The sequence below is a fragment of the Schistocerca serialis genome, chromosome 1, assembly GCF_023864345.2.
Source record: "Schistocerca serialis cubense isolate TAMUIC-IGC-003099 chromosome 1, iqSchSeri2.2, whole genome shotgun sequence".
Lineage (NCBI taxonomy): Eukaryota > Metazoa > Arthropoda > Insecta > Orthoptera > Acrididae > Schistocerca > Schistocerca serialis.
The window spans coordinates 365,249,452-365,262,216 of record NC_064638.1 but is presented as its reverse complement, the minus strand read 5'-3'; the positions used below and the strand labels follow the sequence as shown (position 1 = coordinate 365,262,216).

Here is a 12,765-nt window from a genome sequence, read left to right as displayed (position 1 = left end):
CTTGATTTTATATGGATATATACTAAAATGATTCACTTGTGCGAGAAACTGGTTTGAATTACACATCTTACCTGAAAAGTACACATTCAGAACAGTAGCTGAAGTAACTTCGAAATCGGACTAAAATTTTAAATTTATTTGCAGTCTCTGATATTGCATATTCGATATAAACCCACGGTATATAATTGTAGGAGCATGATCCTTTATTGGGCAGAAGACACGTAAATGAGAAGTACTATGCTTTCACAAAAATCACTTCAGTAATCATTCGTTCCTCAGTGATTTAGTGAAAAAGTCAATTCTTACGTCATTAATAGTTTACAAATCACCTCATCTATGCTCAGGAACTGCTTTCGACATCTTACTCTAAACCACTCTAAACCACTCTAAACCACTCTAAACCACTCTAAACCACTCTAAACCACTCTAAACCACTCTAAACCACTCTAAACCACTCTAAACCACTCTAAACCACTTTGATTCACATTCTTTGTTTCACTTCTACACCTTTTTGTCATCCCTCGAGTCGTTATAATTCACATTTCCTTAAGTTGAATGCCCATAAAAGCTAATGCCACTACTCTAGACTGCCTTCTGTCCACCTTGGTAGAGCTGATTCCTCAAACTGGGGGCTATCAAGTATGGGGTCCCACAGGGTATGGTCTTAGGTCCTTTACTGTTCTTGATATATATTGACTTACCATTCCACATTGATGAAGATGGAAAGTTAGTTCCTTTTGCTGATGATACAAGTATAGTAATAACATCCAAAAACCAAGAACTAAGTGGTGTAATTGTAAATGGTTTTTCACAAAATTAAGTGGTTCTCAGCAGATGGATTCTTTAAATTTGTATAAAACACAGTATATACAGTTCTGTACAGTAAATGGCACAACTCCAGTAATAAATATAGACTTTGAACAGAAGTCTGTAGCTAAGGTAGAATTTTCAAAATTTTTAGGTGTCCATTGATGAGAAGTTAAACTGGAAGCAACATATTGGTCTGCTGAAACGTCTGAGTTCTGCTAGGTATGCTATTAGGGTTATTGCAAATTTTGGTGATAAGAATCTCTGTAAATTAGCTTACTATGCCTACTTTCATTCACTGCTTTCGTATGACACCACATTCTGGGGTAATTCATCGTTGAGTAGAAAAGTATTCATTGCTCAAAAACGTGTAATGAGAATAATTGCTGGAGCCCACCCACAGTCATCTGCAGCCATCTATTTAAGGATCTAGGGATCCTCATAGTAACATCAGTGTATATATTCACTTATGAAATTTGTTGTAAATAATCCAACCCAGTTCAAAAGTAATAGCAGTGTGCATAGATATAACACCAGGAGAAAGGATGATCTTCACTATGCGGGGTTAAATCTGACTTTGGCACAGAAAGGGGTGAATTATGCTGCCACAAAAGTCTTTAGTCATCTACCAAACAGCATCAAAAGCCTGACAGATAGCTAACTAACATTTAAAAATAAATTAAAAGAATTTCTAGATGACAACTCCTCATTGGCTGAATTTTTAGATATAAACTAAGGGGGAAAAAACTTAAACATTAGTGTCATGCAATATTTTGTGTAATGTAATATCTTGTACAGACATCTTTTATTAACCTGACACGTTCCACATCATTGCAAAGTGTCGTATTCATGACCTATGGAACAAGTATTAATCTAATCTACTTGCCCGAGAAAGGCAAAGGTCCCGAGTTCGAGTCTCAGTGTGGCACACAGTTTTAATCTGCCAGGAAGTTTCATATCAGCGCACACTACACTGCAGACTGAAAATCTCATTCTGGTTCTTTCCACCTTCCGTTAATTTGATTTAAAACACATTCCTTTCTGAGAATAGCACTGATACGAAACACAATACACACGTTAAACATTTAAATACATAGAAGTCCATGTATTTCAGGTACGGTAACAGCAGTAATAATAAACTAAAAAATAAACTACAAATTACGCAAGGAGACCTGTCAGAAACTCATTTGTTCAATAGTCCCAATTATTACTGAAAATAGTTTCTCAAATGGCTGCTAAGCTGGTAGTCAAAATCTGTCTTTGTTATATAAGGATTTGAGCTGACTGTCGACCCATTTCGTGTTGCAGGCGCAGCAGCTGCCTGAGAAGCGCGAGCATTTGTACAAGATCCTGGTGATCGGTGAGCTGGGCACGGGCAAGACGTCCATCATCAAGCGTTATGTGCACCAGTTCTTCTCGCAGCACTACCGCGCCACCATCGGCGTCGACTTCGCGCTCAAAGTCCTCAATTGGGACTCAAACACCATAATCCGCCTGCAGATGTGGGACATTGCCGGTGAGTCATGTCTATTCAGCACAGTGTGTTCTGTAAACTGGGGTGTAGGGCAAAAATGCTTCCCTAGTGGTTCATTGCATCGCCCAGTAATATCTTTATTTAGAAAATTGGGGATTTCCTCTTTGCTAACAAAGCCAAAAAGGAGAATGATCTGACCACTGGGCTCACATGGTGCAAAGTAATTCTACATTCTATGATTAGAACTCACTTGCAAACTGTCAATTTTAATATGTGGGCGGACTGAACAATGGTTAGGGTAGTAACTGTTGCAATCACAGCTGACTCAACCCCATACATGTGAGACATTACACTGAAAGGAATAGCAGCGGGTAGGCCTAAAGAAAGTTTATAAATCATCATTCATATTTGGTATTTCATTATTGGGTAACATTGTCACATATAAAATTCTGGCGTCTTCGGTTCCAGCTTAAATTTGAGGTTTTTCCATAACTGTAAGTCTAAAGCTGAATGTGGAAGTCCAATTCAAACTGTTCCCAAAAGAAGCTAACTCCTCCCATTTGCTTTGCCTCAAACACGAGTTCTAAAATAGTACCAACTTAAAACAGTCTGTCCTTTCAAATACGGCAATGAATGGGAAGCACAATAATAAAGGTAAGAACTACATGCGCACATTTATATTTTAATAAAGACAGACTTCAAAGTACACATGTAGCAATACTTCTAAAAAAGAAATACTGGCATTACGACGAAAATGTACCCAAATTTGTAGTCCAGGTCTGTTCTTTGGTTGTAAGGTGGGAATTTAAACTGGAAATTACTTTCTAGATACTCTTAATTCAAAGCCTCCTTTAATTTGAATTGGTCCATTTTATGGTGGTGTTGGTAGCAGTGGTGAGTCTTCATGACTGTCACTTCAGAGCATAAAGATTCATCTGGAGGTCCTTGGGCTAGCTTTTCAGTTTTCTGGGTTTTTGGATGTCTTAAGACTGTAATGAGGCCAACGAAACCTCACACTACAAATATTATTTACTGACTTCATACCTAATGCTTATGCCCTATTGCCTCTGTTAAGGGGGGCGTTTGAAAAGTCATTGCAAAGTCCTAGAGATGGCACCATATTTATTAGTAGCATCTTCGGAAACAACAAACACAATTTCAGCCATATTGGTCCATTTCTTTGTGTTTGGCATTCGTGTGAATCAAGGAAGTCCAGTGATTGTTGAAAAATGGACGAAAAAGAATTTCGTGTGATGATTAAACATCACTTTATGAAAGGCAAAACGCCTCAGGAGACTAAAGAGAAGCTTGATAAACATTACAGTGACTCCGCACCTTCGATTGGAACAGTTTATAAGTGGTTTAACAATTTTCAGAGTGGCCATATGGGCACAAGTGATGCTGAATGTTCTGGACGCCCTGTGGCGGTTATGACTCCAGAAGTCATTGATAAAATCCATGATATGGTGTTGAATGACAGAATAGTTAAGGTGTGCGAGATTGCTAGTGCTGTGGGCATCTCAAATGAACAGGTATATAATATTTTGCATAAACATTTGGATATGGGAAAGCTATCCGCAAGATGGGTTCTGTGATTGCTCACACTTGACCAAAACCGGAATCGAGTGAAGTGCTGCAAGCATGGTTAGCAGCTGTTCAGGAAGAATCCGCAGGACTTTAAGTGCCATTTCATCACTGTGGATAAAACGTGGATACATCACTACACTCCTGAGACCAAACAACAATCTTAACAATGGGTTACCAAGGGAGAATCTGCACCAAAAAAGGAAGACCATTCCTTTGGCCAGAAAGGTAATGGCGACTGTTGTTCGGTATTCGCAAGGGATAATCCTCATACACTATCTGGAAAAGGGTAAAATTACAGGTGCATATTATTCATCGTTATTGGACTGTTTCAAGACAGAGCTGCAAGAAAAAGCCCTCTTCCATCACAACAGTGCACCAGTGCCCACCTCCGCAGTTGTGGTCACAAAATTAATGGAAATAAGACTCAAAATCATTTCACATCCCCCCCCTAGTCCCCTAGTCTTCTGATTTGGCTCCCTTGGACTACTATTTGTTCCCCAATTTGAAGAAATGGCTGGTGGGACAAAGATTTTATTTAAATGAATAGGTGATTGCAGCAACTAATAACTATTTTGCAGACTTGGAGAATTTATATTATTTGGGAGGGATCAACAAATTAGAAGAGCATTGGATGAAGTGTAAAAGTCAAAAAGGACTGTTCAAAAGTAAAGGTTTACCCCAAACACCTAAGTGGTTTCTTTTTGCACAGACTTTTCAAATGCCCTTATAAGTGAAACTGCATGACCCATGAAGGTACTTACACTACTAATAAAAACAATGAATAACTTGTAATGTAAAGCTGTCCTTAAACTGAATGTTAAAACACATTGGCTTTAAAAGTATGGTGCTATTAGAAATGGTATGCCCTTGCTACCCTTCAGTCTTAAAACTGATGTATCTAATTATGACATCAAACATCACACAACATTTTCCACACAAAGATATTGGTGGAGTTGGAGGAATAAGTGACAGAAAAAAATCCCAGGGTCCACTGAAGTCTGAGTCAGACCTTAAGTCACTAACCACAATAGGTAAGATTATTTTAATTCTGGTTGTGATACTGCCATACACCTATGACAATTGCTTTCCTTATTTAGAAAAGTTTATCTTGGCATTTTTATTTGTACAATCATTTAGATGTCCTAAAATTTATCATTCTGCCTCCTATGTACATGAGAGCTCTGTCTAAAATGCACAATGCTGTCTGCAGCATCAGAAATGGTTGGTTTGATATAATTAGCTTCACATGCTTATTTTTCATTGGATCTGGTGGATTTGTTGCAGGCCAGGAGAGGTTTGGCAACATGACAAGGGTTTACTACAAAGAGGCAGTGGGTGCTTTCATTGTGTTCGATGTTACCCGTGTTGCGACATTTGATGCTGTCATGAAATGGAAGCAGGACCTAGACAGCAAAGTGACATTACAAGATGGCTCACCCATTCCTTGTGTTCTTCTTGCAAATAAGGTAAGATGCTATTCATACCAAATGATGGTAAAAAAAACATGAAATATGGCTGTTATTTGTATTATCTGTGTGCTGTCTTCTATTTCTCAATACATAAAATTCTCTGCACTCTCCAGGTTGTGTGTGTGTGTGTGTGTGTGTGTGTGTGTGTGTGTGTGTGTGTGTGTGTGTGTGTGTGTGTGTGCAGTCATGAGCTGTGTTAAATGTGGCTGTACTCATCCATAAATTAGCATCTAATGCTTGTTTGTTAGCCTTGCTTGGAAAGCTATATCTATGGAAAAGACTTATCTAATTCTCGTAAGTGTAAAGTTTGCTATACAGTCAGAAGGTTAAAGATGCCTCAAATGGAGTGAAAATAATTCAGCAAGTATGGCAGCAGATGCTCATTTTAGTAGCTGAATCATGTATACTGTTATCAAACTCAAGTTAATGTTTTCTATGTACTGACTTACAAATCATTCCCTTCTTATCAATTTCTACTTAACACTTCCTCCACAGAAAAAATTCAAAGGACTTCCCAGTTAACTCCTGAAAGTAACAAATGCAGATAAGTGAGTCTGACCTCACACGTAAGAATCTTACTCGGAGAATGTTTAGTAGACAGTTCAGTAGACCTAATTTCCACTCTGATGTTTCAGTACTCTCCTTCAACCAGAGCAATGCATTGGAAATTCTATACCATCTAAAAATTTCCTGTGATGTGAAATATATTGATAATAAGTTTATAGCTATCTGTAGCCTGATATTAACAATGGAACAGTTCTGCACAAGAAAATAATCAGACATAAGACACGAAGAACAGAATTATAAGCATTATTTTGAATAACAATCTTTAAAAGTCACTAGAATATTCATTCACCCATTACCAGTAGAGCCTGCTAGGAGAACTCAAAATACAGAATATATCTGTATCTTGCATTTCTGAAACCTGCTTCAAACTGGACAAAAATTGCTTGTAGAGGAGCCTCTCATCAGGTTTGATATTCCAGACTGAAAGGATGTCTACTTCTTACTCTGGATCTAAGTGTAGATTAAGCCCTCATGACAATCTTTGAATTGGCAGTAGTGCACGATGGCTGCATGAAGTCACTCACCTGCGACTTGGATATTGCTCATTGGAAAGCATAAACTGTTCTAAGGTCCAGCTTTTAGCATCTCATGTCAGATTTATGCATCAGTAAGGCCTCGTACTTCAAATTACTGGATGCAATACACCATTGGAGTATAGATATCAACAGGGAATTATTGCACAACCCTATATTTGCAGCCAGTGTGCAGAGGCTTTCAGCAATGGTCAATTTGTTGTTGTATATAGTGTGCAGGGCTATATCTGTTTCAAACTGTTAACTGGCTACCTGAGGAACATGCATTCAGTATCTGAAAGTGAGCAATGATGTGATTTGGTATATGTGCAAGGGAGAGCCCTGAGATATTATAGTTGGATGGCATAAAGATCCAAAGCCAAAAGTGAAGCAGGGAATACCCCTGTCTACTAGAGGCCTATGTTGATTCCAGAATTTGAGAAATGCATGAAGAACTGCATCCCAATTACATTTCAAACTATATTTTGAGATTTTAAACCTCCATCCAGGCTTAATGTTAAGTGTTCCCAGATGGTGTAGGTATCACATGTGTTTCCCATTTGCTAAGCAGAACTACTTGGTATACTAAGTACACTGGTGTGAAAGATGACATGTGCACTGATTCCCAAAGTGCTAATCTTGCTGTTGTACAGAAATGTCTAGTGGATAGCTGAGCCATGACGCTGGAAGTGCTCTTTCCCTTGTAAAGGCAGGAGGAAGAAAAATTTTTCTGGTGTTCTGGGGTGCACAGGGATCTGGGAAAGTAATGTATTAATGCAACTGCCAAGGAGGGTTGCTCCCTCCAATCTTGTGCTTGCTGTTCAGGCAGTCACCTTGTACATAACCCTGTCAGCCATTTTTGTGGGAGGCTCAGTGGCTGAGAATGATACAGTAACCTCAGGTCGATGAAACCTATGGTGCAACCACTGCTTCCTTCTGGCCACAGAGTTGAAATATATTTTACAAAACTAAAAGTGGGACATCACACTTTTATATATGGCCTTCTCTTATGGTGAGAGGATTTGCAAGTGTAATATGTGAATGCAGGTAGTGATAAAGCATATTTTATAATTTTAATGCTATGAGGGCAGCTCTCTCCCCACAAAACTTTCCCTATATTTCAAATGATAATGAGAAGTGTGTGCTTAAGGGTTGTGTGTGTCCACATTCCTTTCCAAAAAAAATATTGAGATTGTGCTGCAGAGTGGCTGTCACTCATTTTTAAGTAACCATCCAGCCATAGTAACTGATTTTCTCTAGTTACTCTGCTGAGTTGCATATAATTCAGGGATTCTTCTATGACCCTTCATCTCTCAATATTTTGTTATAGATCCTTGTTTGCATGAGTTGTCAATACAGCTTGGTTTGAAATTATTCACCCTCGTTCACATTTTTTCATGTTGGGTCACTGATGACATTGCAGATCACATTAAACACAAACATTCTTAATAAACATTCAAATATGGTTATTTTTCCTCAAGTGTTACAATACACCAGTGTGCAGATTTATGCTTATTCTTGACACACCAGGCTCCCTGTCTAGTTTGATACAGGATCATTTGCACACTTGTTCCTATTTATCATTTAACAATTTTAAGCTGCAAAATCTTCTGCATTCACTTCAGTCACTTAATGATTCATTGACTCAAAACATTCGCTTAGGATTAGGTGGGTTTTCCCTCCCTCAAGTAACCAAAGCACAGTTAGAGGAATATTAAATATAGTAGTCTCTGACCTTTATAAAGAATACTGAAAATAATGTTAATACAAAATATATTGCTGGAACCTGCCTTTACTGCAGAGTCAAAAGTTGTAGGTGATTCATACAGCACAATGCTGCCAAATGCACACTTTAGGAACTTAGCTCTACAAAACCAACACCTGCAGTTACATCCTGATGTGTAAACCTGGACACCTTACTAGTAGCAACTACTGAACCTTCACTATTAGGTAAGAGTACTAGGTGAGAGAACATCAAATTTAGCAGAGTAGTATAATCCGATAAATACAACTATCTGTCTACATAGGAAATGAATAATCTTAGCCATCTATGGGTGAGTGCACAGACCTCAGTGAATATCTTTGACCCTTAAACACAACTGTATGGTCACACATTCCTTTTGGGATTAAATTCAGATATCAGCTGGCAAACCAATATTTATGAAGGTTTTAACAAGAATAATTTCAGCACAATTAATGGCATCAATCTTCGTTTACAGTCTGAACAAGTATTTACTATGCACTCTGTCATTAGGCTGTTTGGTAGTGCTTTCTTTGCCTCAAAACAATAGCACTGCAAGCAGTCTTCACCGTTCCCACACTGATCATTGTAGAAGTGGTAATAAGAGATAGTCACACTTGGTTAGCATTCTATGCTCCAGAACCTAATAATACTATTATATTTGATTTCATGAAAACTACAAACAGCCTGAAGTGGGACAGTATGATGCAATTCTGAATTCTGTAAATATTAAGAGAAGCTACAGAACAAAAGTGGTATCAGTCTCATTTCTATGAACTCAGTTCGTAGTTGTGCTCTGCAATGACAAGGTGGACCAGTTAGAGGAGGCCAGTGTTTGGGTCTGTAACAGACATATTTACCATCTTAGTTCAAAGTTTTGGTTATTGGCATTAATCAGTGAGGAATTAGAGTATTGATGCATATTGATTTGCTTTAAAGTTCTTTAGTAGGCTACAGTTCAAACTACAATTACAAACCTTCCTGGGCTTTGAAAATTCTGGATGAGCAAGTAACTGCTAAATTTACAAGAACTACTGTTAAACTCCTTCCCACTTACACTAGAACTGAGGCTTATCTCTGAATGTTTCGAGGAGGGTGGAATATAAACCCTTACTGTTTTTCAAAGTGCAGTAAAACTGTGGTTCTTAAAGCTTGTTTAGATTATTTTACAGAAACCCCTTGTAAGTTACTGCACATATTCTTTATATTGTGATATTTCTTTATATTGTTTCTGGATCTCCACAAAGATAATGTTGGTATGTTTCAACACACAAAATTAAACAAAAAAAGATTTGTACAGAAACAGAAAATCAAACAGAATAAGCTAAAAGCTAAACTCAAAATGCCCTACACAAATGTGTCTTAAACACCACAAACTGGCTGGAAGAGGCAAAATATGATTCCAGAAAATACTGAAAGCTTCCAGTGCTGGAAACTGGGAAATTTCATCTTAAAATTAAATACTTCATACTCAGTAATCCCAAATAAGCAGACAGTTTGGAATCAATCAAAGGAAGAAAGATGGTACTGTGGCTCTATTTATAAATTAAAGAAGTTGGTTAGTCCACAATATATGAAGTAGCAATATCATAAATCTAAACTGGTCTCTCAGCTATGACTTACAGGGACCAACTGCTGCCACCCTAAGAGTGTTTTAGGAATATTGTGTGCCTGCTAGTGTCTAGAAACATGCAGACCCTAGTTGAGCATGACAAGATGTAGATGAAAAGTTACCCATAAACTGCTGCAGTCCATAAAGTTTGTTTGAACCTAAGGGATGCTTTCTACAGTAACACTGAGTGCAGTTCTGATGAGCAGTGTCTCCATAAAAGTGGCAAACTTCTGCTTCAACATTGCTGGTATGAGGCAATACAGTGTTGTAGTGTTGCAAGAAATTTTGAACTAACAAAGCACTTCAATGATAAATTACTCCGTATGCAATTAGTTACTTCCAAAAGATCTTAAGTTCCAGTGGCAAAAGGATCTTAAATTCTTTGAACTTTGCAATACACACCTACTGTAAAAGGTGGGAATATCTTGAAAAAGTTACCCATTATGGATTAAAGCTCACAAAGTGATAGACCACAATCAGCTGAGTTACAGTAATTGCTTCAATAAAACAAGCCTCAAAAACATGTGAAATAGAAGTCAATTGTTTCATAGTGTGTACTCAGTGGTCAGTGACGCAGAAACTTTCTATCAAATAATACAAACTGAGAGCAATTTATGAATTGCAAGTATGTGTCATCTGCTAGGTCCAATGTGGATGCTATGGATTTTGTCATATTTTCAATAATTTTGTTTATAACTGTTGAAGTGAAATATTCATAATACTGGTTAATATTTTAATTAGGATAAGCTCAGTTTTCTCACTTGAAAATTTGCAGTGACTTCTTGTAGTCCCTAATAGCTTGGACACCTTGAGTTAAAAAAATGTTAAAAATGTTCAGGTGCAAAGACCTGTTCCCTGCTCACTACTAGAGTGAAAGAGAAATGTCCCTCCTTTTCTGTGTAATTGCTTAAATTGAGATTAAACTTTACACACACATGATGTTGAAATTTGAAGAGTGTTCCCACACATTTCCCAGAAAATGTCATTCTAACATGCCAAATTTCCAGTCAGTTTCTTTACTGGAATGTCATGGGAGTTAAGTGAAAAGCTTTTAAGAGGGCAATGTTAATGGTTCAACTTCTAGGATGCTGTCTCTACCTTTTGAATTAAACTGAAATCTGATCAAACAAGCATAGTATACTACTGGCCCTTATCAGGGCTAGTTAGGGCATATTACCTGTTAACAAACCTTAAAAGCAGCACTTAATATATTCACTTTAAAATTCTTTACAATGGATTTAATTTCTCTTACACTAACAGTAACTGGTTGAAAGTGTTAAGCAAAATTAACAACTGCTTTAAGGTTGAACCTTAAAACAATTAAGTTGGTCTTACACAGAACACTTGTAGAACAAAATATGGAAATACTTTCTGCTTAAAAGGTGGAATCTGCTTCAAATATTCTGTTCTTTAAGAAAATAACCTCTTTCTTGAAAAATGTTACCATGTTTCCATTGTTTTGTAGTGTGACCAACCAAAAGAAGGCCTTGTCAATAATCCTGCTAAAATGGAAGAATATTGCAAAGAAAAAGGTTTCACAGCCTGGTATGAAACTTCTGCCAAGGAGAATATTAACATTGATGAGGCAGCAAGGACTCTTGTCAAGAAGGTAAGCCTCAAAATTTAATTTTACTGGTTTTGACCATCCATTTATCATTACTAAATGGGATTTAAAAAGTTAATTTGATATTGAGAATCATATTTTTGTACATTTTTCTAATTACAGATTCTGCAAAATGATCAATTAATACACCAGAATGACACAGCAAAAGACACAGAAAAAATTGCTCTTGATGGTAAAGCAAGTGAAGCAAAGAGTGGTCGGTGTTCATGCTGACAAAGTTGATAGAAGCTTTTGAAGTATTTTATCAACCACAAAGATAAACAACAGAATAAATATCTTGCCTCACTTTGGATACTTAACAGCTAAGAGTGCAAAGCATCTGACAGCTTAGAGTACCTGTGAGAGCCAAGATACTTGTTTTATATGCTGCATCCTTTTATCATGCATCTTTTTTTGCATTTCATGAGGAATATTAGTGTGAGTGGTTCATATGTGTATGTGTGTAGTACGTTTGAATTTTATGTAATATCGTATATTGTTTAAAGTGTTGTGTATGTCACTCACTCATTCAGCCAGACTTTTGTAAAAATCCAAACTATACAAAAAATACAATGAACATATCAAGACTGGTCTTGTCAAACAAGCAAAAAAATTGCAATTACCAATTGTTACTGAAATGACTTGCCTGTTTTAAACAGATTACAAAAACAATGCATAATGAAACTTACATAAAAATTTTGTAAGTGTGCCATATTTATTATACACTACAAATTTTCTGCATTTGTTTAGAACATCTGCATGCTTTGCATGTACTTCAATTCTGGGTTATGGATGCAATTTTGAAACTTCTAATTTATTGTAAAAAATTTTAAAGACTGTAAATACACAATAGTTATTCAAATGCCAGAATTTTGGCACAGTTATTTTAATTATTGGATTTTTAGAATATGTAGCATATTGTAAACTTACACACAGAATCAGATTTCTATTACCTCAGTGTTGTTCCACACACAACTTCTGTACAGTATATTCATGTTATAGTATTAAATTTGTACAATATACTCTTTGAGTATAAATATTTTGCATTATTTTGAAATAAAACTTTGGTAAACTGCAAACCGTGTTCTTTTAAATACTTACTGCAGTTAGTTTTAATACTCCTCACTGGAGTTTTAAACACAGCCTTCTCTATTGAGAGATACTTAGTTACCACTTGTGGATATGTTAAGTAAATAGATATGATTACCAATAAACCAGAAATGTTGCACATTGATCTAAAAGAGCAGTTAATGAATAAAAATGGATAGGGAAATGGGATGTTACAAAGCAACAAAACAGGCCTCTTCTGTGTACGATCAGAATACATTCACGTGTGTCTGACTAGTAAACTATTACAGAAAGAAGGGAGAGAACCACAGAATTAAATGAAACA

The 12,765-nt window shown here is 36.7% G+C and overlaps 1 protein-coding gene across 1 annotated transcript in view; it reads left to right on the top strand.

Moving 5' to 3' along the window:
* Positions 1 to 12,378, top strand: part of LOC126470424 (ras-related protein Rab-44-like) — a 75,458-nt gene extending 63,080 nt beyond the window's left edge. Inside the window, exons 2-5 of the mRNA XM_050098279.1 lie at positions 2,116 to 2,323; positions 5,153 to 5,334; positions 11,235 to 11,378; positions 11,496 to 12,378. Of these exons, the coding sequence (XP_049954236.1) occupies positions 2,116 to 2,323; positions 5,153 to 5,334; positions 11,235 to 11,378; positions 11,496 to 11,606 (645 nt within the window). The 3' untranslated portion in view covers positions 11,607 to 12,378. The remainder of the gene's footprint in view (positions 1 to 2,115; positions 2,324 to 5,152; positions 5,335 to 11,234; positions 11,379 to 11,495) is intronic.
* The last annotated feature ends 387 nt before the right edge of the window (positions 12,379 to 12,765 follow it).